This window comes from Acomys minous, assembly GCF_964271855.1.
Source record: "Acomys minous genome assembly, chromosome: 1".
NCBI lineage: Eukaryota > Metazoa > Chordata > Mammalia > Rodentia > Muridae > Acomys > Acomys minous.
In genome coordinates, this window is record NC_140483.1 from 28,772,432 (window position 1) to 28,797,346 (window position 24,915).

General features: G+C 41.5%; 1 protein-coding gene across 7 annotated transcripts in view; it reads right to left on the reverse strand.

Annotated features, from left to right (window-relative positions):
- Positions 1-24,915, reverse strand: part of NME7 (NME/NM23 family member 7) — a 116,669-nt gene that overhangs the window by 20,581 nt on the left and 71,173 nt on the right. For all 7 annotated transcript variants that reach the window (XM_084755490.1, XM_084755486.1, XM_084755489.1 and 4 more), the window contains one exon: positions 13,269-13,376. In XM_084755490.1, the coding sequence (XP_084611616.1) occupies positions 13,269-13,376 (108 nt within the window). The remainder of the gene's footprint in view (positions 1-13,268; positions 13,377-24,915) is intronic.

Genomic DNA, 24,915 nt, shown 5'->3' on the forward strand with positions numbered 1-24,915 from the left:
CTCCTATGGCATGGGCTTTCAGTATGGCTGGGCGGAATCCAATGAGAGGGTTAGTCCACGCATTCATTTTCACTTACTCTTCTTTCTTGTGCTAGATTCATTTATTGTTGGAGTAGCGACTATAGCACAGGAAATGGAGGAGTAGAGGCAGTGGAAGAAACATCAGAAGCCTCACTGAAAAAAAAATTTTTTTAAGTTTACTTTTTACTTCATGTGCACAGGTGTTTTGGCTACATGCATGTCTATGTGAGGAAGTTGGACCGCCTGGAACTGGAGTTACAGACAGTTGTGTGTAAATGTTTTTATTCCCTCAGATGAGAGGAGGAGAGGAGAGCTGTACTCAAGTTTTATGAGCCCACAGCGTTTCTAACTATCCCTTGGCCTAGGCCTGGAAGCTTTTAGACTCTGTACAATCTAATTTTCTGTAAGCCCAGACCGTGAAGGCTTTAGCTTCTAGACTCTGTCTGCTAACTTACAATGTTTTCAGCCTTTGAGACTTACTGTTGAGTAAGCTCACCCTTTCTAGTTCTTTCTAAACTCTAGATGGCTCATTCAGTTCAGTTGTTCTGGCTCAAAATTCCTCTCCAAACTGACTGATTCAACCTAGCTTCTCTTCAGCTTCTCACTGAATTACCCTGCTTGGAAAAGCTGCCTCTGAACTCCACGAACTGAATTGCATGAACTCAGTTGTACTTAAGGGAACTGCACCGAACTGTACTGTACTGTCTCCATAATGTCTCTTGCTCTTTCTCTTTCCTGTCTGTTCTCATGAGAGCTGGGCATATCCTATCTCTGATTCATTCTGTCAAATCTTTCTCTCATTTGTCACTTTGACCTTCAATTAGATGCCATTGTTTGGGATTAAAGGTGTGTACTAAAGGCATGTCTGTATTCCAGCCAGAGGGATTAAATGTCTGTATTCCAGTTGGATCAGACAGACGTAGGTCTTTGGATGTGACCCTTTGCCAGAGTAGCCATGTTGCTGGATTAAAATTACTGTACAGTTGTAAGCTGCCAGTGTGGGTTCTGGGAATTGAACTGGGTCCTCTGGAAGAGTAGCTGGTACTGTCAGTTGCTGAGCCACCGCTCCAGCCCCTAAAAGAATAATCTTTTAAAGGACCCACTGAGACTCCATATACATCTTTCTTCCAGATTACTACACTGAGAGGAAGTTTCATGGATAGAGTAAATTGTGTCCAATATACAAAATGACAGGCCAAAAGAAGACTGAAGAGCCACCAAACCAGAATGTATATACCATATTAACATGAATTTGAAAACAAAAATACAAAATTATATAAGGAAACTGAATTTTTAAAACTTGAAGGAAGAATAATGCTATCCAACACAAAATGCACAATGGCTACAGTGAAGTATGCGTACAGAATCCTGGCCAGGGGAGAATAAATAAACCTTAAAAAAAAAAAAAATCAGCCATCTATTTAAGGCAGACCTCCTGTTATTTTATCTATACTGTGAAGTGGAAATTTTGATGCATCAGGGATTTGGGGCCATTCAAAGAGGCATTCTGTGTAAATTAAGCAGAAATGAATGTGTTTATCTCTAACTACAGATAAACTCACCAAGAGTACAGCCAGAATCCTTCGGTGGATGGCATAGTAGCCCTGCAAAGTGATGCACTCGGGACAGACCACAATGCACTACTGCCTGGTTTCCACCAGCCCCTTTCTAGGGTTTAGACCACAAAAACAATGCCAAATCTAAGAAGGATTTTCTTAAAAAGGTTTGTGATAACTAGACTGATATAGGCTCTCCTCTGTCTACTATATTCATTTATTTTTACAACCATTTGTCAATAATTGTGTTACTGAGAATTAGGTGCTAAATTCTTGGGCTACAGGAAAACACATGATCAAAATGCTGTAACAGAGTATGAACATGATGTGATTTTGTTAATTAAAAGTACCATAAAAGGGGGAAATGAGAATTGTGCATTCACTCAAACACTGACTATGTGCTCTTCAGGAACAAGCACACTGACCTCAGAATGGTCCTCTCTCATTCCAGGGTCCCAACTCAAGAGCTGAAAAGGCTCCTGATGATGACAGTGCTGTAGCTGATAACTGATGGGATGCTCAACTAATTAATTTTGTAGTTTTCATCTAAAATTGAGGGGAAAGTGTGAAAAAAACATAAGCAAGGAGCTGCAGAGGTGGCTCAGTGGTTGAAAGTACTTGTTGCTCTCACCGAGGACCTGGGCGCTCCCAGCACCCACATGGTAGCCCATGAACCACTTGTAACTCCAGTTTCAGGGGATCTACTGTTCTCTCCCATCCTCCTCAGGTACCAGGCATGCATGTGGTGCACAGACATAAAAGCATGCAAAGCTTTTACACATATAAAATAAAATAAGATGTTAAAATGAAAGTAAATAAGGGTAAACATGCTACTCAGTCATTCTGATTATCTTTCAAGAGACCAGAAAGTCTCAGTAGTCTGTAATATCTTCCTCCACTTAGCTTTTCTGCTCCCACATGCTCAAGAGATTGCACAGTAAGGTAGTAAGGATCGGGAGCATAGACTCAGGACCCAAGCTTTCTGGGTTCAAGTGTGTATTATGTCACGTGCCAGGGGAATGGCTTTGGGAAAGTTGCTCTAATCTATGCTTCAGTAACGCAGTTGTAAATGGAGTGATCACACATATTTCATTGGATTCTTGCACTAGCTTAGTTAATGCATATAAAGCACTTAGATTAGAACACTTCTTGGCACAAGACAAGGATTCTTTATAAGCTAGATTACACTGATACCATACAGATAAAAATACAAAATTGGAGCTGGAGAGATAGCTCATTGATTAAGGCACTTGCTACTCTTGCACAAGACAAGTTCTCAGCATCCACTTCAGGCAGCTAACTTCATCTGTAACTCCAGCGCCAAGGAATCCAACACCTCTGGCTTCTATGGGAATCTGAAGTCACTTATACGTACCCACACACAAATACACAAGCCTACACATAATTAAAAATGATCAACATAATTGTAAAAGCAAAAGGCAAATCAATAATCAATTGGCATGTTAAAATACAAATAAATTATATAGCAGGGTGATCTTTTAAAAGCAGTCACAAAGGCCTGAAGAGATACCTCCATGGCTGAGAGCACTTCCTGCTCTTTCAGAGGACCCTGGCTGAGTTACTAGCATCCACATGGTAGTTTATAACTCCAGTCCCAAGGGACCTGGGACTCTCTTCTGGCCTTCATGGTACCATACTCACATAAGTGAGCTTATGTACATGCAAGAAAAATATTTCATACATGTAAAATAAAATAAATAAAAATAGTCACAAGAAGACATTAGTAAGTTACTCACTATATTAAATAAGCATTTTCTCAGTAGATTTTGAAACAAACAGTATTATCTTATTAAATTATTCTTAAATCAAGGACATAAGGTGACTTTGCTATTGACAAGACAATGTCAAGATTTTGTCTTGTGGCTACCTGGTTGAATGCATGTTCAGGTTAATCAGAGAAGGAAATTTCATTGCCGATCATTTACAGAACTTGCTTACATGGTATTAGTATCTTCACAGTGGCAGAGGCATTAAATATTTGAAGAGTAAAATATTTTCAAGTTCTTTGAAGGCTTGGGACAATCTTAAGAACTTTGCTGCATCTCCCTGTCCTGAGAAACCCTGGGCCTAATAGTTTTCTTCTGTTATGCTACTCCTCTGACTTTTTTCTAATCAGAAACACAACTGCCTAATGGACAAAAAGAGGGAGTAGTGGTAGTATTTATGAATGAAAAGGAGGATGAATTTTATTACATCACCAGTGTTACAGGCACCGTTCTAAGTTCTTGGTGAAGACCTTTAATCAGTTATCTGAGAGTTGCTTATTCCTCAGAAATGCTTACTTAGTCACTGCCTGAAAAATGAATGGGGTGCAGACCAAAGACAAGGCCTTGGGGGTCAAAGTGCAGAGAGCAAAGTCCAGTAAGGAGAAAGTTTCACCTTCCTCCTCAGGTTTTCAGAGCCAAATGAATGGAGAGACTGGACAGTCATGGTGGTGTAGTATGAAAGATGTATCAGATATGAGGCTAAGAGACACTAATATATAAAATTACAAAGAACACTTTCACTTCCTTCTTTGACACCTGATCAAAGCCTCCATAACCTGCACCTGTACCACTTTTGATAGTCTTTGCCAATTGTTCCTTTGACCACAACAGACTCTGAGTGCTGTGGTTCTTCAACCTCAGGTTTTGCAGAAATGAAATCATATGTATTTGCTGGTTTTAAATACTATTTAACTCTGGGAGGTTAATGTTCTTTAGAGGACATGTTGCATGGCACAATGTTCCAGGCATCTACCTTCTTTCCAGTCTATGATTTGGGTGCCTTCCCAGTCCCTAATCACCTCCTCCTCCTCCTCCTTCTTTTTTTTTTTCTTTTCTCCTCCTCCTCCTCCTCCTCCTCCTTCTTCTTCTTTTTGGTTTTTCGAGACAGGGTCTCTCTATGTCAGCCTTGGCTGTCCTAGCCTCACTTTGTAGACTAGGCTGGCCTCGAACTCACAGCGATCTGCCTGTCTCTGCCTCCCAAGTGCTGGGACAAAAGGCGTGCACTACCATGCCCGGCTTCAGAATATTTCTTAAGGCTGTAACAACTACCTTCATGTTCTATATGAAGGGCAAATTTAAGAGCCAGGCAAAGTAACCTCTCTGGCCCCTGTTATCAAATGTAAGAACTGCATTTTGGTGACAGGTCACAGCTAATGGAGAAATGGCTGTTAGCATCACCCTGAGTTTCAAGAACTTTTGTTCATCTCTTAATCTACTGTGGTGAAATCTCAAGAAAAATTCACACTTATGTAAATTAAAATGTCAGCATGACTGAAGACTATTAAGGTAAAAATAAAGACAAGTTGGACTAGAGATATGGCTTAGCAGTCAAGAGTATAATTGCTCTGCCAGAAGACTTGACTTTGATTCTGAGCACCCATGTCAGGTGCTTCACAACTGCCTATAACTCCAACTCCAGGGAAACCAACACCTCTGACCTCTGTGTGTAGGAACCTACACACATGGCATGTGTACACACACACACACACACACACACACACACACACACACACACACACTGCAGTCCTCTTTCTCATTTCTTTTTAGAAGAATAGGTTTGAAATCAGATTTCTCCGTATTTTCTATCTGGTGAAAGCAGAGCGAGTTGTTTCTTACAGTAAGTTTATGGTTGGAGTCTTACTTTAGCTGAGGTATAATTTGTAAAAAGAGGCTAAGAAGCCTGACACCTAAGAGGCATGCCATAAAAGTTATAACCATTCCTCTCCTTCCTGGGCAGAGGCTAGGAGGAGGGGACATCTGAGCATGTGCAGATGGCTATAGCTGAACCTCCCTCCCAGGCTTGGGCAGAGGGCTCAGGAGCAGAGAGGTGAACCAGCTGGTCAGTGTTGACACTCCAGGTGATAGATGTGAAGAGATGAGTAAAGGGGTGAAGAGCAATTGAGCACCTAAAGGACCCAGGAGCCACACATCTGCCCCAGAGAAGCCACAGACTTGGACTTCTGCAAAGGCTCTTGGGCCCAGTGCCCAGCACTCTTTGCTGGGATGGAGCTTAGCACTCATTGGACAGGTGCCTTGGGTATACTGGAGAGAAGGGGAACAGAAACAAGGCAGGTTCCCCAAAACTAGGAATAAATATGGGGGCTGGGAAAGTGCCATGGGTGCGCCCTATCAGACCTGTCCTTATAGGCATCATCTTTTCCATCTACCTCCAGAAGGTTTTCATCATGGCTTAGCTATTGACCGCACTGAATTCTTGATACTGAGGCATCCGATGAGGAAAGCCCTCTCAAGACTTCAATTTACCCTCTCACTAGACAGGTATCACCCCTGCTGTGGCCCAGGGCTTTTATCTTCACTCTCCCTCTTACTGTTCTCCACTTCTAATTTTTAATGTATTTTGCAATGAGGAAGGAGACTATCCAATAAAATCAATTTTATTTGTTTGGTTTTTTTGAGATAATTTCTCTGTGTAGCTGTGGCAGCCCTGGAACTCACTCTGTAGACCAAGCTGTCTTGGACGTCACAGCAGATCCACCTGCCTCTGCTCCCCACCCCCCAGTGCTGGGATTAAAGGCATGAACCACCACCACCTGGCTACAGGATCAATTATAAAGGGCACTTTTTATAAGACATTATAGGCTTGTATATTTTATTTTATTTTTATCAGTAAAGTGTTTTGCGATATAGTTTAAATGTAAAGAATGCAGCTTTTCTTTAAAATGTGATTGCCTTTTCTTTTTATCCTAATAATTTATTTTCCAACAGTCAATTTTAAAAGTGGTAAAAATTTTTGATAATGCAAGATAATCAACATGAAATCAAAACTATTTTTAAATAGTTTTGTTAAAGATTTTGATTTTTTAATTATGTTCGTACATATGTGGTAATGTGAATGCAAGTGCAGGTGTCCATGAGATCAGAGTTGTTACTGGAGTTACAGACAGTTGTGAACTAGGAATCAAACTTGGGTCCTCAGCAAGAGCAGTATAGGCTTTTAACCATCTCTCCAGCTCCTAATTTTAAAAAAGCATGTGTGTATGTATGTATGTATGTATGTATGTATTTATATGCATGTACACCTGCATGCCAGAAGAGGGCATCAGATCACATTATACATGGTGTGAGCCACCACGTGGTTGTTGGGAATTGAACTCAGGACCTCTGGAAGAGCAGCCAGTGCTCTTAACCTCTGAGCCATCTTTCCAGCCCCTCCAGCCCCTAACTTAATCCATTTTTATTAGTTTAATACAAATTAATTTGTACCCTGCCTCCATCTTCTGAGCTGAGAATTATAATTATTATCCTGGTCTTAAAATGAGGAACCAAGGCACAGAAGTTTAAAAGATTTTCTTAAATATCAAGAAAGAGGCAGATCTAATTTAAACCCAGATGGTCTGACTCAAGATGTATTTGCTGTACTCAAAATATTTAACCACAGAGCTAACACTTACTATATTGTCATTATTTTTAATAGTAATGAATTTTGAGACCAGTGTGTTGAATGCCTAGCCACTGAGGACTGAGGAATTAACATAAACTACAAGCCATTGTGCCCATAGAGCAGAGGTGGTGGGAGACATGCTGGAGGTTGATGTATTTTGATGCTAATTACTGCTTGCAGTCTCTGAGTCCCACCTTGTACTTTGCCTAAGAGCACAACCTGTTTGACCAATAAAATGCCATCACACCTGGGCAGGGCAAATAGGATAGGCGTCGCTAAGGTTCCCAGGCTTTATGAGATAGAATCTTGGGAGGAAGAGAGCAGAGGAGAGGAGGAAGAAGCTGTGTCATGGGTTAGGTAGAGGAAAAGGACATGCCCAGTATGGACGGAGACTTGGCCCAGATGATGATAATTAGCAAGTATTTGGGATTATGGATGGGACGTAGCTCGATAGAAATTGTTAGAAACTGAGGGCATGGGATTGGGGCAGGTATCCCATACCTGCCCTACTATGGAAAATAGTTTAGGGGATTTTATCTGCCCTGGCCCAGGTTAACTAAGGCTATTTTAAAATATAACAGGTGTCTGTGTCTTGGTTGTTGCTAGCAGGTTAAAAAATACTGCTGCAATAATAATTATAAGCGTAATAATAAACATCATTAGGCCATACTGATAAGTTAACCACCAACAGAGACAGGCTATTGCTCAGGAACTGTATTTGCTGTGGATATGGACTGCTCACAGGAGGGAATTTCTAAATGGCCTCATGCTGGGCTACTGGGTCCTTCTGACTTCTTACAGGGTGAGCACAGCAGATGTTTCCATTACTATTACTTATTCACCTTAAGCTTTCCTTGTTGGTTAAGGGGGCTCTACTCTACCAGGCCATTTTCTGTTCAGAAACTTTTGGCAGATGCTAGTTTCTATAGCCAAAGAAGCTACTGTTTGGTATTCATAGAAACCCCCACTTCACCCATAGTGCTGTACTCAGAGGCAAACCACTGTGGAAATGTACACCTGTCTAGTGGTGGCCTTGGAATCTTACTTATAAATCAAGTATTGACTCTTAAATTCAATTATTTTTACTCATCTTGGTGCTAGTTTTCTGTGGGGCAATGCATTAGGTTTGGGACTTGAGGCAGATTTGGGGTTGAATTTCAGTCTCTGTCACTTATTTTAGTGTGAACCCCGAGGATTCTTTTCTCTCATGGGAGCTTCACTCTCATGTATAACTGGAGATAATGGGGCTTTCAGGTGCTCTAAGCAAACCACTTAACAAAGGCAGCACATGTCACTTGCTAAATAGCAGTTGTTACTCTGTCATCCAGAGCTTAACGTTTGTCACTGGAAAATGTCCAAAGGCCCCATAACTTCTCTTTAATTGGTATTTCCACATTTATCTCCCAAAGTTTATTGAAACAGCCCTCTACCTCTACCAGATTTAATAAACCCAGTGTCTCCTAACAGCCTGTCACATTCTTTTTGGCACATTAAAAAACAACAAACAACAACAACAACAACAACAAACAACCCCTAGCTTTATTCCACAAGGCCTTCTCAGTGCTATTTTCAAAGTAAAATTTCCCTGGTTCCTTCAGCTTCAGCAGCAGTGTTTCCCCCTAGGCTCCCAAGTTTATTGTTTCTGATCCTTCAGTACGTTCTTGCCTGCCATCTGACAACATTCACGTATGTTGTTGTTTAAATTCACCTTACAACTCAGTCCTGTGCATTTATCTTGTTTTTCTGTCCAACTCTCAATTTCGTGAAGGCTGGAGTAAAACAGCATCCAGTGGGATGACAATATATTCTTACCAGCAAATGAATGAAATTCATTACATTAAAGTTAAGAGAAGTTATTTTTTAATTCTTTATATTATGCTTAAGGACTCAATGTGGTTTTTAAAAGTTTGGCTTTTGAAGTAGGAAATGATGTGATTTGACCTTTACTTGTCAATTAGTAATAGCTGAAATAGAGTTTAGGATATATTTGAGCTGACTTATTCAAGACATAAAGAGGAAGACTTGACCTTTCCACACAATGGGCAGTTTAGTTATATACTCTATTTTAATTTGTACAATTTTCTTTAGCATGCATAAAATCCCATATCCTTGTGACATAAGGAATCCTAAACCATTTACATTCCTTTTTGAACTATGAAAGATGATATATGCCTTCTACATCGCTCTGAGTAAAGCCAAGAGGGCAGAGATTTCAGTTATGTGGAACTTCCGTGGCTGCTGACTGTGCCACTCCACAAATGGCCGTCAGCTAGGACAGCTTTTCACCACTTCCCAGAAAGATAGGAAAACCAGGGTGTCTAGAGTGCGCTGTACCGGGTTTGGTGGCATTTCTACCTGAGGGAGTATTTCTGCACAGACATGGAGCTGCCTGAGCTAAGTGACCACAGAAAGCAGAAAACATCTAGAGACTTCATGGCTGCTTTCCAACTGTCAACACTCACTAAAGCTGCCTTTCCATGCAGCAGACAACTGCTACCACTGTGCTCTCTGGACCCCACAGCCATAAAAGAGAGCTTTGGGTAAAGCTGAATTCAGTCAACTGAAAGGATAATTCATTATTCTACAGTTAAATATTGTTGGTCACAAAATATCATTTTAAAACAAAATGATGCCAATGAGAAAAGATGTCCCCCAATGTCTTTATTGGTCTGTTTTTGGAAATATTCATGTTTGAGAAGTTCCAAACACAAGGATCTTAACCAAGAAGACATAACAGTTAGAGTGTACAGTGGCTCTGCCTTAGGGCAGAGGCTGTCCAGGTGTGGCAACCTGATCCAACAGCAACAATGCCAAAGAAGAACCTATTAGAAGTGCAAGTGCTCACACTTGGCCTAATCTAGCCAACCAGAGACCGAAGAAGAACATAGTAAGCTATTTTAAAATGCCGGCCAGGAGGTTCCACATTGCTGCTCACTTTGAGAATCAGTGTTTTGGGAAGAGAAAGGAGCTGAGACAATGTGTGGAGATTCTTAATTGAACATTTAAGATCTGTTTTAGCCCCACACTTTGGTTATGGACTTGTCATAGTTACTAATTAATTTATATTTCAAAAGATTTTTTTTCCAGTATCTCCACTGAGTTGAAAGTGTCCATATGTCTACATACAGAGTAGTCAGCCACATTAACTACTGTCCTTAAGCCATTCGTCTTGCTCCTGTTCACAATGGGAGGAGCGTCACAGATGTACTGAGAAACTGAAAGACTGTGGACCGACAAGTGTCTTTATAGACAATATTACAGAATCAAGTTAGGACCATTCAGGGTAAGTTATTCCAGCGCTTTATTACTAGAGATCCATTCTTGTCTTTGAATAAAATTCAAACTCTTACTTACGCTAAGTGAGAGAAACACCAGGGATTTCAATCCCAGATAAGGATGGCAAACCCTGCGCCATATCTGCACTCGGGGACAGGCCTTACCTTGGTTTGCTCCCATCGCTTATCCTTCCTGTCCAGCTTGCTCCTCGTGCGGTCGCTTTGGCCCTCCTAAGTGCCTTTTGGAAGGACTGTCCCTGGATATCCTAAAGCCACATTCATTCACTCAGACTCCCGAAGTTCTCCCTGAGTCACCTTCATGGTCATCTCCTCTACCATTCCCCCCCTCCCTCCCCACCCCCCCGCCTGTTCTTTCTCCATAGAGAGCCCGTGACCCCCGTGACCCCCGTGCTCTCTGCTCTCCAGAATGCTCTAGCACAGACGTGACAGTGCTGCTGTGCGTAGAACCTTCGCTTGCGCCTAATGGCTTTGGATAAAGGTCAGAGGTCTTCTTCGCATGACTTCACACCGCCTCCAGTACCTCTTCTAACTTCTCACTTGTCACTTCCCACTTCCTGGTCAAAGCACAGCCTCACTGGGCTATTTTTAGGTCCCAAGAGAAAGCTGTTTGCTCTTGTCTTTGTACGCTGTGTTCCCTCTTTGACAGTAAACTAGTAAGACTCACAACTCTGCTCCCTTCAAACCAGAAACTAAACTATGGCTAAATCATGAGGGGCAGGGTGTGGACAGGCCTGGGTCAACCATGGCCAGGAAGGCCGGGGCTGTCCAATCACAAGTATAAGTCACCCTATACTCACCTTTATGTCTAGCTAGTTCTTGAGCCACTAGAACAAGAGTGTATTCACAATGACTTGTCTGAATTCAGAGTTGTTTTCATCAGCTGTTTATGCATACACTATTTAAATGCCTCTTAAATCCCAGTTGGCAATCAAAAAGTGATATAACGACTTTACAGAACATTTGGAAAAGGAAAACAGAGGGAAGGCGCATATTTTTCTATTACATAGCACAATTAACATAATTACTATTAGAGGCTGGGGAGCAATATACTTCTAAAATGTTTACTGATATGTTCTCAATGCAATGTGTATGTGTGCACACACAAGCGGGGGAGGAGGAGGAAGGGAGAGATGTATAAATGTGTGTATACATGTGTGTGCAGTTGTGCATACCTATACAAACACATGAAGGCCAGAGGGGAATGTGTGGTGTCCTTCCCACATGACTCTCTGCTGTCCCTTTAAGGCAAGGTTTCTCACTGAACATGGAGCTTCCTGATTTTTGTGTAGCTTCAAGACAACCCTCAATGATCCTCCTGCTCCACCCTCCCTTCTGGCTGCATATATCTTTTCACATGGATATTAACAACCCAAACGTAGGTCCTTCCTCACACTTACACAGCTGCTCTTACCCACTGAGCCAGCTCCCCAGTCTGCAGTGCAGTCTGTTTAAATTTTAAATGATAAATATCTGAGTGAGGGTGACTGACCTATTGCCCTGGTGTGGAGAAGTCAGAAATTCTTGAATATGCTACCACAGTCCACTCAGCCGTTTTTGAGGATTTCAAGTGGTGCCTGGGATAGACTGTTGAAGCAAAGCAAGAGGCAGAGAACTAGGTGTCTTCTTCAGCGGAGGCTGGGGCAGGAAATGACAGGTGTGAGCCCCAGTGATCACCAGTAAGAGGGAGAGGTTAGGACTGGCCTTGAGGGGTGCACCGACAGAATACACAGCTGTGCCACAAAATAAAAAGGGCATTGTTCATTTTCTTGGTCAGTACGCAACTAATGATTCCTTAGGGAGGAACAAATACCATCAGTAACTGAACTGGTCAGTGTCAATTTATCCTGTAGGCTGCTGGGAACTCTTGGGACCAGGGAATTCTGCTGGCTCAGTTAACAGTGCCAGTCATGGGTTCCATCTTGAGTGGCTGGTTACTCCCATGCACCAGTGGGTTTTCTCACCAGACTAGGAGCTTGCAGGGTTCAAACCTGATGACTGTCTCCTCTGGCAGTGTGCATATCACCTCTCAGCACTATGAAAGCTAGCCAATAGAAATAAAACTTCCATGTCAGTGCTGGCTTGATGTTCTTTGTGGTATCTTATGGTCAAGTTCTGGAAGGCTACGCCTTTGATGTTGTAGGGTCCCACTGTCCAATATCTCTTCCATTATCAGAGAATCTTCTTGCAGTAGTGCATGGTGATTAACAAAGAGACCAAGAGACTACACAGTGCCCAATTCTAAATAGGATGTCTATTTTATGCCCCCTCCCCTCAAGGTAAGGGATAATTGCAGTAAAGGGGTAGAAAGGATTTAAGAGCCAGAGGTGGTGGATGACTATGTGAAACACTGTTTTCTAGGCAGAACACAGCAGTTGCTCATAAAAACTCACAGTGACTGTGGTAAGACCTGTGCCAGCTCAAGTCGCAAAATCCTAATTGAAAGGAGAGGGTTGAGAATCCTACTACTAGCTAAGGACATACGGGCAACTGATAGCTTTTGGGAAACAGAATTTGTTTCCTTTAACAGTGTGACTCCTAATAGATCAACCATGCTCCAACACGTGGCTCCACACCTAAGAGTGTTGGGCAGCACAAACTAGACTCTATTTTTTTTTTTTCTGTGCTGTTTTTAGAAAAGAAGGTATGCAGTTGGGTGGGTATGCAGGTGGGGATGGGGGACGGGAAGAGTTGAGATGGAGTTCAATGTGACCAGAATACATCATATGAAATTCTCGAAGAGTTAATAAAATTTAAAAAATTTTTAAAAAGAGGAAAGAAAGAAATTCTCTTGTCCCACCTTCTGGAGTACCTGGGGCCATGGGTGCATGCTTGGGATGTCTGATCTATTGAGTTACTCGGATGACGTTATCAGATGGCCAAAACCCACAGCACTCCCAGCCTCTCAAACAATTAGAGATGTGCAAGAAATATAGAGATTACTTAGAAGCCGGAAGGACAGGCAGGATTCCCACCCTGCTCTGCTTACCTCCAGGAGCCCATCCTCTGGCAGATCTGTACAGTGAACAGCATTTTGAATCTTAGTTTTACCAAAGATTGCTCTGAGGGTGTCTGGACGTAAATGCCGGGCAATTTCCTATGAAATACACATTTAGGTTAAAGTTAGTCATAGGTATGAATAAGAAAAACATATTATATACATGTAACATCTTTGTAGTGGATATAAATATGTTTTTGTTTTGATGCCAAGTGTGGTATGTCCAATAGACTTGGGTGAGGGTGTGCGGTGTTTTTCCGCTGGAAACAGACTTGTGAGAGAACAGGTGATGTTTATCCACTAGAAGAGGAACCACCTCTTGCAGGGGAATGGTCTTTACCAACTGATAGGCATCCTAGTATGGACTGTAGAGGATACACACACACACACACACACACACACACACACACATTTATGGATATGTGTATATATATATATATGCACACATATGAGCCCCCCAAAAGAGGCTGGGCTTATTGGTCTTGGTATTATTTCCTATTGTTTGGCTCTTCATCGTTCCCCTTTCAGGTGCTCCTAGAGAGAACCGTTCAAACAAACACTTCCAGGTTCCAGCTGCTACTCCGGGTTCTGGCTGCTGCAGCTACAGTCACCTTTGCTAAATTGCTGATTTGCTATTTAGCAGTTAGGCTGGAATTCTGCAGTCTATGCCACTGAAATTAATCCAAGGAACTGAATCTAAAAAGGTCTACTTCTCCTGTTCCCATTAGCCTCTTTTCTCTCCTATCTAGGGTAGGTGGGTTAGAAAGGAGGTGTAAGCATTAAAGAACCCCAAATAAAGTAGGTTTGAAAAAGTGTAAAGCCTACACATCTTAATTATTTTATTTTATAAAACGGAAGTTATATATTGAAGGTGACAATTTTTCTTGGAAACAACATAAATATATGAAAATTTGACCACTAAAACCATATTTATTAGTATGAATTTTTTAAAGATTAAAAAAACCAGTACTGTACTACTTATTTGTGAATGTGTGTGTGTGTGTGTGTGTGTGTGAGAGAGAGAGAGAGAGAGAGAGAGAATCTCCTACGATGTGGGTCTCAGGGATTGAACTCAGGTCCTTAGTTTTGGGAGCAGGCTTCTTCCCCTGCTGAGCCATGATGTCTGTCCTAGTACAACAAGGCCACACTAAGTATTAACACTTTCATTTAAGACCATAAATAATTCTTAAGAAGGAACTTCGGTATTTATACATGATAGGTTATTCTGAGAAAATTGGACTCTTTTAAAGAGTAATATTTATTTGCAGTTAAAGTCAACAGGCTTTCAAACCACCAAATTGCTGGCATGTTCACGCCCCTCGTCAACCTGGTGCCCAAGCTCCCAAGTGCTTGGTTACTTTACATCTCATCACAAGCACTAAAATTCTGCTCAGGTAACCTTGCAGTGGGAGGAAAAATTCCATCTGAATGAATGACCTCTAAGTTTATGGAAGGAAAAAAAAAAAAACCACACAATATGGTGACTAGCACAAAAACATTTCTTTCAGTATTTTATGGCTGTGTGCATTTCAAAGAGATCTGAACAGGTTTGCCAGCTGATATGTCTGGACAAAGAACAAATTGCTCCATAGTAAGCTGCTCTTTTTCAGTCTTCACTAACACAGGAGAGAGATGTAAGAATGAAAAATCATCTCTCGCCCCCCCCCCCTTTTTTTTAGCCCTGGCTGTCCTGGACTCATTTTGTAGACTAGGCTGGCCTCAAACTCACAGAGATCCATCTGCCTCTGCCTCCCAAATTCTGGGATCAAAGGTGTGTGCCACCACACACGGCTGTCTGTAGAAATCTTAATAAGCTCCATTTTCATTTACCCTTCAACCTTTTTACCCGTAATACCACCTAAGCTGCTTTGACAAGGGGCGCCACAGTCTTTCTACTGTCACAGGCTCTCTTCATCTGTGAGACACTCTTGGTCTTCCCATATTCCTGAAGCTCCCCTTGTCCCGCATGGTGCCATCATCCAATCTCCGAAGGCTCTTGGATTTCCATCCTCTCACTACTCACAATTCAATCTTTTTTTTTTCTTTCTTCTTATCTTCTGTACATTAGTGCTGTTCCTGTCTCCTCAGATGACACTTTGGTCCCTAACTTCTGCCCAGCTCCTTTACTCAACACCATCTCCTGGTTATTCCGCTGAAGCTTATTCTCTGTCCACGCCTAATGTCAATGTCTTCTCTCCATCCCCCCACCCCCCGCCTCCTAATTTCCCTCTTCATGAACAGAACCACAGTTCAACCAAGTAACTAGGCTTTGGAGTCACCCCAGATGCCTCTTTCCTCGAGCCTAACATCTGGTCTGCCACATCACATAGGGCTTTTCCTTTGGCACACCATTCCCTCCCATGGCCTCTTCCCAACTCGACTGCTACAGTTCACTCTCACAGTACACTGGGACTTTAGTGGGCTCCTAACAGGCCTGACCTCTATCATTAAGCTTTATCCCATTTGTTTACAAATATGCTCATTCTTGTAATCCACACAAACTTAATGACAGGGACTATGAGATCTTTATATAGCCAACACATTGAAAGCTCATGAAAGATGCATGGAGTTACAATATTAATGGCTTCATAGATGAATGCAGAGATGAGTTAAAGAAGTAGTAATGCCCAAATTTATATTCTTTATGGAAGACAGAGTAGAGAAACTTGGCTACTTAAAGTTCTTTTTTTTTTTCCATATTCTCCAGAAGTATTTATCTCAAGGAATTCTGAAGAAAACTTCTTTGACATATAAGTAATTACCATTTGATTGATCTAATTTTCATCTCCATGTATGTGTATGATACATGTATATGTGTGGGGGCATATGTGTGCTATAATGCATGTATGGAGGTAAAAGAACCACCTCAGATGTTGCTTGTTGTCTTATACCTTGTCTGAGATGGAGTTATACTTTCCCCCACAATGTACATTAGCCTAGCTGGCTAAAAAAAGCCTCCAGAAATTACAAGTCACAAATAATGCAAACATTTATTAGTACGGAACTATTTTGTGCAGTTATTTTAGTTCTTTTCCCTTTAATAACCCTTTTCTTTTACAGTATCTTTCATTATTTTTATTTATAATATTTAATACAATGAAATGCTCCATAAATACAGTACTGAGGAAACAGTGTCAAGAAAAATGGACACACTCAGTTCCAATGCAATTCCCACACTGCCCCTTCCGCCTTCCTCCACGTCTTTCCCGCTGAACACTTCCTCCCTGCCTTCTTTCATAGCCTGCGCTCTGTTTGCGGCCCCACAACTCTCCCTTGTATCCCATCTCACGACGCTCTTCAGGCCTCAGCGTCTTCCATACTCACTCCCAGCTAAACATATATATAGTGCTTAGAAGCTGTATCTGCAGGTGAGAGAACACACAGCATTCATCTTTCGGAGCCTAGGCAGTCCTGTGTGTGAAACATTGCCCAATTCTATCCTTTTCCATGGGAATTTCATAGTTTCATTTCTATTTGTGATAATGAAATTCCATATTGTGTAGCACATTTTCATAATCTGTCCATCCACTGATGGGCGTCTGGCTGATTCTGCTTCCTTGCTACTGTGAAAAGAGCTGCAGTAAACATGAATGTGCAAGTATTTCTGTAGGCCGCCCAGGGGTGGTATGAGTGGGTCACAAAGGAAATAAACGTTCACCGTTTTCAGTGGCTGCCACACTGCTTTCCAGAGGGGCTGTCCCAGTTACACGCCCACCAAAGCCAATGAGGCTCCCTTCCCTGCCACAGACACATCTTCTCTAGAATCTGTCCTCATTTGCTTCCTCATGATTGATAAGCTACGCTATACAAAGTCCTATTTTTAAATTGGTGCAATGATACATGGACTTACATAATTCAACCATTTAAAAATATAACTGCTTCTATATTGCATTCTGCTTTCAAATGTAATCAAAGGAAGATCTAAAATGCAACAATTCAAAAAATTCTCAAAATTTGTTACCCCCAATGCTTATGCTAGCAGATTACTGGCTAACCAGCTTTTTCCTTTTACTTATATTCTTTTTGGTTGGTTTGACTCAGAGCGCTGGGTACAGAATACATACAGTATGTTTAGCAGATAAATTCCCTATGTAGCGACAAAAACTTAGAAGATGAATTTCTCTTTGGTGAGCAGACATTCGTTCTTAATAAAAATTCATGGGTGCGCTGCTTAATGCAGGATCTGCACAGCCTAATGTGTCAAATGTGACCAAATGAGGACTAGGACAAATGCCGCTCAGTGCAGCATCTCCTGCTTGTAAGCACCCCAGGTTAATGAGGACTCTGAAAGCCAAGTCATTCTTTTGTATTTTAACGCGCATTAGGAATCAGCATCCATCTTGTTACTCAGAGAAAAGGCAAAGGAAACCACGAAATAATTTAACCACTCTCTCTTATACTATTACAGTTTTAGAAAGAGTAAAACAAAATACATCCTAATCGGACAGGTTTTCTCTTGATTCAGCAACTTCACCTCCAGAAGCAGATATGAAGGTTATAATAAGAACGCATTCTGTCGGTCAGATGGAAGTTCAGCCTCCATGGCTACACAGGTGAATAAGAAAATCAGCAATAGTGGGATGCTGAGCTCAGCCATATGCTGAACAAATTCACAGCTTTTTGTTTTGCTTTGTTTTTCGAGACAGGGTTTCTCTGTGTAGCTCTGGCTATCCTGGAACTCGTTCTATAGAACAGGTTGGCCTAGAACTCATAGAGATCTGCCTTCCTCTGTCTCTCAAGCACTGGGATTAAAGGTGTGTATCACCATACCTGGCTTTTCATCCATGTATGTAAGTATATTTATATGAATTGCAAACATGCGTGTGTGTGTGTGTGTGTGTGTGTGTGTGTGTGTGTGTGTGTGTGTGTGTCCCCGCACGCGCATATATGTGGAGGCCAGAGAACAAGCTTGGGTGGTATTCTTCAAGAGCCATGCAGACTACTTCTTTCCTGTGAAGGGTTCTCACTGGCTAAGGAGCTGATGAAGCAGACTATGCTGCCCAAGCAGAGACCCCCTTGTCTCCACCTCGCTGCCCCTGGACTTACAAGATCATGCCACCGCACCTGGCTTTTCATACGTGAGTTTTAGGGACTGAGCCCAGGTCAAAAGCACTTTCCTCACAGAGCCACTTCCCTAGTACCGCAGAAGCATATTTAATAATGTTAATGTGAATCTTAATTAAGTAGGGTTATACACTATTAGTTATTGTATGACTTTAATCTTATTTTTAAAATATAGATAAATATAACAGTTTAAGGCCAAATTGCAGTGTTTATTTCTGAAAAGAAGAGAAATAAGAATGGTAATTAATTTTTGTTTTTTTGAGCAAAAATTACAGTTTATTTCTGAGTAAAAGGAAAATAAGAATGTTAATCAATTTTTGTTTTCTTGTGTCTTAGTTCTTTTCTACATTTCTGTTTATTTGGGAGTGACATGAATTAGTGATGTGAACTGAGGTGAAGCAGTGTGCTAACTGGGAAGAGAACAACAGAAGGAAATCTGCTTCTCTCCATCTCTGTCAGAACAGAGATGTTTCCCTTGATTTCTGTTATGATTTCACCTGTGAGGAATTAGATTGAAGGAAAGACCTAGAAGCCAGGGAAGAAAGCAATACAAAAGCCACGTAAGCCAAGTTCACTCACTCCAAACAGCACATAGTACTTGCACTTCCTTGGAGGAAAGCAAGTCAGCTACTCTTCTCAGAGCAAGCAGAAGATGAGACCAGCCCATTGTACGCTTTAGAGTCGGCAGGCAAGGTCTTCAGTAAGCATAATCTCCCAGGATCCTCTACAATGTATACCATACTTGGGCAGGAAAGGAGAACTTCCGTTGAACAAGGAGCACTGCTTTCTTGGCTACTGCTAAAGCTCATGGGTGCATGCTCATTGCTCGCTGAGCTCTTACTGCTCAATAGAACCAAGTGGTGGCACATGTCTTTAACTGTAGCACTCAGGAGGCAGAGGCAGGTAGACTTCTGAGTTCGAGGCCAGCCTGGTCTACAGAATGAGTTCCAGGACAGCCAGAGCTGCACAGAGTAATCCTGTCTTGAACCCGCCCCCAGAAAAAAAGAGAAAACATTTTATAGGATTTATGTATCCTCCATCCTCAAGAGATGTTTAAGACCCCAGCAGATGCATGAAACCTAGGCATTGTTTTTCCTATCCAGACAAACTTGATGAATTGACTTTACCAAGCAAGCATGGTAAGAGATAACAAGAATAATATATAAAATTATAACAGCTTACTATAATAAAAATTGTTTTAAATGTACTAAATATTTCTAGAATTTTCCATGTATTCTTTTGGACCATGGCTGACTATGAATAACTGAAACTGTTAAAGACAAAATTGCAGCATAACTCTTGACTTTGAAGTGAGTTCTAGGATTTATTGGGAAAATTATTCATTCTTGGAGCTATATTGCCCTGAACAAAGGCAAAAGTTGGAAAAACACAAGATAACTTGGGTCCAAAGGCTTTTGCTTTTAAATCTGACCTTAGAAGTTATTTAAACATGATCTCATCTCATTTGGTATTTATATCTAAACAATCAGTGAAGTCTATTTTCACTAATTGCCAGGATAAATCAGGGAGAAGAGACATATAACACCTCAGTCACTAATTTATGTTTGCTGTCACTTTATATGTGAAATGTGTTGAGCTTGAGGTTTTTTGTCTGTTTGTGGGTTTTTTTGGGGGGGGGGAGGGAAGGGTGGTGGTGGGGGATTCAAGACCAGGTTTCCTGGATTCAGTTTGTAGACCAGGCTGGCCTTGAACTCACACAGATTTGCCGGCCTCTGCTTCCCAAGTGCTGGGATTAAAGGAGTGCGCTACCACACCCAGTGAGCTTGAGTTTTATTTAAAATGTAAAGTATCTTTTAAAAGCACTTTTATGAAAAGTACAGACTTCTTTCATAATATAAATAATTAGTTCCTAAATCATATGTGAGTGAATATTTTCATTATATCTGAATTAAGTGCTTTCAAAAATACCATGCTTTTAATTTATAAATTATATGGAAATAATAATTTTGTTTATTATTAGCTGGTATTAACAAACAAAAATCAACATTCAAAAATTAAAGGGCTACGTATGCCTACATGGTCATATTTGAGGGCTCTTAAAGTCCTCCTCTTTGGTCTTGCAAGTATTAGGGTGTGTCACCACGATATAAATAAAATGCCTCAGTGGCCGCATCCTGAGAACACTGTGGCTCAGAGTTATTTATACTAATCGTAGCCGAGTCTGGACTTAAACCTGGCACTGGTATGACTGGCTTTTTACCTTTGGGAGGACTTGTAAAGTGACAAGTTCTTTTGTGTTCAAAACTGGTCATTTCCCAGGGCCTCAAAAAGGTTTAAACATACTTTCCTTCCATCTCAGTGCACAGTCTATGGTCCTAAGCAGTGCCGCTGGGAGCTGACATTTGAAGCTGACAAACAGCATGTGTGTGTCAGGGAGATAAAGCTAGTCATGTGCAGCAGCCTCCTGGGATTCCCAAATGCTAGCAGCCCCAGCTGGTCCTGTGCCTCATCCCAGGGTGTACTGCTCCAGGGTAACTTAAGCCCCGCCTTCTGACTGTCAGAGGGACACATCTGACTGGAGTTTGGTCATTCTGAAGTCTTTTAGTGCTGTAATGTTTTTAACAATGGAAAGAAAAACAGGTACCTTTTCTGCAGTGCTGGAATGAACTTAAGCTAAGCAAGTGCTCTATCACTGAGCTACACTCTCAGACTCAAGACATCTTAAAGAAAGCAGTATTGCTAGTTAACATTTATTGTAGAAATACAAGGAGTTACTTAAACTAACATTCCTTTTTTTCTACAATATATAGAGTATTTGTTTAATGCCAGGTATCATGAAAATATCAGTGAAAGAAAAAAAAAACTTCCTTTCCTATGTTTATAGGAAATGAAAGTGAGGACACAGAAAGCAGGCAGCACAGTGTCCAGATGCTGATGCTAATTAGAGAAACATAAACATAAGAGACAAAGAGAATGACAATTGGCAACTGTCCAGGGAGGTAGGCGCTGAGCTAGATCTCCCGGAGAACGGCACGTCCAAACACCTGGATGACGCGTGCACGGCGCACTGCTAAGAGACTGAGCGTGCCTTGAGAACGCTTTCCCAATTACAGTACATTCTTCATGCTACTCTTGACTTCTCTCTGCCAAGGAAAACACCGTGATTTCAAAGCCCTTGCTGCTTTTGAACTGGCAGGAGAAAGACTCTGAAAGACCATGTCTACTGTCCAACTTCAGACAGGTGTCTTCTCCGCATCCCCCATATCACTCCCATTTCACGGTGCTTACTTTACCTGTTGGGTGTCTGTCTTACCAGTAAAACAAAGCCTCTGCCAGATCGTGGATTCGTCTCAAGTCTCCCCAGCACCATAGCTTCCTATGGACTAGGAATGCTCGACATAAATAGTTCTTGGTGTATGGTTGAATAAATAAAAGCAATAATAAGATTGAGTTCTAGAAAGGTGATATTTCAGTAATTAACCAAGCTTGGCCTTTACAGTTTTCTTGGTTTTTTGAAAGACAGCTTCCTGTAGCTTCGGCTGGTTTGAACTCACTGTGTAGTGGAGGCTACCCCCTGAGCTTAGGCTGGTTTGAACTCACTGTGTAGTGGAGGCTACCCCCTGAGCTCATGATCCCCTCTTCCTCCACCTCCCACCCATGGAGATTTCCAGACCTGTGCCACCATGCCTGTTGACATTAGTATTGGCAGTGGCAGCTACTCAAAGAAAAAGTTTTGTGTGCTCTGCAGTCTGCACTGTGGCAGAGGCCAGTGAGAGGCAGCAAGCTGAGTGTGTGAGGACATCCCACAGACTGCTCAGCTTTGCTTCTCTGCTGGAGACTGCACACATCTGTATTCCAGCGATCTGCTACTGTGAAACCTGGAGAGTGAAGGGCTCAGGATGTAGGCCTCTTGAGAATTCAGAACCTTTGCTGTAATGACAGGCTCATTCCTAACCCAACAGGACAGTTTGGTGGAGGTGCCTGACTGCAGAGAATGGTCCAGAAATCTATGCAGATTTATTTATGCTCCATCTCCTTGTAGACAAAACAGGGTAACAGTGTTATCAGTGAGTAATGACATCTGAATCTCACTGAATCATTATTGGGACTAAATCAGGTACCTTATACTCTAACTGACTTATAAATTAAAAAGAATTAAAATATGTCATTTATTACACTCTCAGTAACCTTATTATCTATTACAATGGCCGACCTAATGCTTCAAAGTACACTTTCTAATTTTACTACCTTTACGCTCAAGTGACCTTATGCCTTCAACTTGAAAGGGTAGACCCTCAGTCACCTTGGGGAAGTTTAATTCTGTAGAGTTTGTTTACTGAGATCACATCCTCTGTGTGACCTTGGTACTTATTCCAATGAGACAGAATCACTCCTTTTAAAAAAAAAATGGAGTCTTCCTTCTACTCTGTGGCCCCCTGACTCTCCATTTATTTCCCCACTGCCCGTGAGCCTCTATTTTCCTTCTTATAACTGATTAATAGAAATATCCAGCAATGCCTTGGCTACTGTTAGGATTTTAACAAATATCTGACATGGCTGTATTCAATTTTGAACTTAGGTCTGCAGAAACTCCTGAATGCAAGGATTTCCTTGAGCTGATCTACTTTCTTTACAGATGATACAATTCCTCTGCAAGTTTCTTTTCCTTCTTAAAGGCCATAAAATAACAAGGGTGAAGACAGCATACCAAAACCAGTTTCCCATGAATTTCCTAATCCACCGGTGAGATTGTTCTATATGATCAAAATAGGATCCCTATAAACATACTGTGGTGGTTTCAACAAGAATGCCTCCTAGAGGCTCATATATTTGAATGGCCCTATTTGAAAAGGAATAGGAGGTGTGGCCTTGTTGAAGGAGGTGTGGCCTTGTTGAAGGAGGTGTGGCTTTTTTGAAGGAGGTGTGGCACAGGATGGGCTTTTGGGTTGGGATGCAGTTCTCAGCCACTTCTTCAGCAGCACACCTAACTGCCACCATGCTTCCCACCATGATGACAATGTACTAGACCTTGAAATTGTAAGAAAGTCCTCAGTTAAATACTTTCCTTTATAAGCATTACCATGGTCATCGTGTCTCTTCACAGCAATAAAACAGTAACTAAGATACATGTTACTAGTGTCATACTAATAACTATTTTGGCATAATGTAAGCTTTTTACTGTTCCTTAACAAAGTAAAACAATGCAGCTTATTTAAGAAACAAGAATTATAATTGCAACATTTCTCCCCACTCGTTAATTTTCCACATTCTAACTGGGGCAGTGTCAATGGTGTCCTCCTAATTCCATATAATTTTAACTTTAGTACAGCTAACACATGCTCTTCTGAAGTTAGCATATTCTAACTTACTCAATCACGCTCATAAAACCATGGTCTAGAAGGAACGTCACCCTCAAGTTCATTCAAGTCTTCCCATTTTGTCCACTGTATGCTGTGTGGTGCCTCGTGACATATTCTTTCAGAACTCAAAATTAGCTGGAAATACTCATAATACACTAGGCACTGTTCTCAGAGGCACAGCCACACTAGCTGACTGAAGCAGCATATAGGTCTATTTTTTCATCTTATTGGTGAAGAAACAAGAAGCATTTGCTGGAGGCTTCTGAGCACTTGTGTAAGGCAAATATGCACTATTCACTCTTCCTCCTTTGCTTTTGACCCCTCAGAAGCCACAAATGCCCCCCGAAAAACTTGTAAGACCATGGTGCTCTGCTAACTGCTCTAATGGCTCCCTTCTTACACAGAGTAAACGCTAAAGTCCTCCAGTAATCTATCTCTTCCCCAACTTTCACTGTCACCACAGTGGCCTCCTGAAGTCTTCGCACACAGCAGGTGGACTGCAGCTTTGGCATTTGCTGTTCCTTCTTCCTGGATCGCTAGGTAACGCTCCCTCATCTCTGTCAACTCTAACACCTTGCCATTCTGGTGACTCTTCCTTTCCTGGTACCTCTATTTCTTGTCCCTGCATTATTTCGCCCCATAGCATCTGCCACCAAGGGATACGTGGTGTATTTTACTTTTTATGGTTTGTTCATGGTCTGTTCCTTCAGGCAGACTATAACTTCTTTGAGGGCAAGTATTATTTATTGCTTTGTCTCCTGACTGCTATATCTCCAGTCTCTAAAAAGATACTGAATGTATAAGAGAGGCCCACAAAATATTTGGCAAATGAAGAAGGAATGAATCCATCCATACAAGCAATTAATATCATACAAAGATGAGAGCTGGGACAGAAGTTAAGAGAATGAACTAGAAGGATTATAAGGAAAGTCTTAGAGAGCTGGGCCAGAGAGAAGGGACGATTACTGCTCGGAAAGGAACAAAACATAAACCTTCCATGGGCTAAGATGGCACTTTATAGTTCCAGGAATCCTTACTGGAACGCTATAGATCTCTCCTGATCTCTAGAACCAGGATCCTCAATTTCACCTTGTCCTGACAGCCTGTTTCTGAAATCTGATGAAGTCTATAAACTTTTCCCAAGGTCATGTGTTTAAATGCACAAATATGTAGGATTGATAATCAAATATTGTAATCATATTTTGTGATACAGTATAATACAGTACTTATTAAGATCTGGTAGCAGTTTGTAA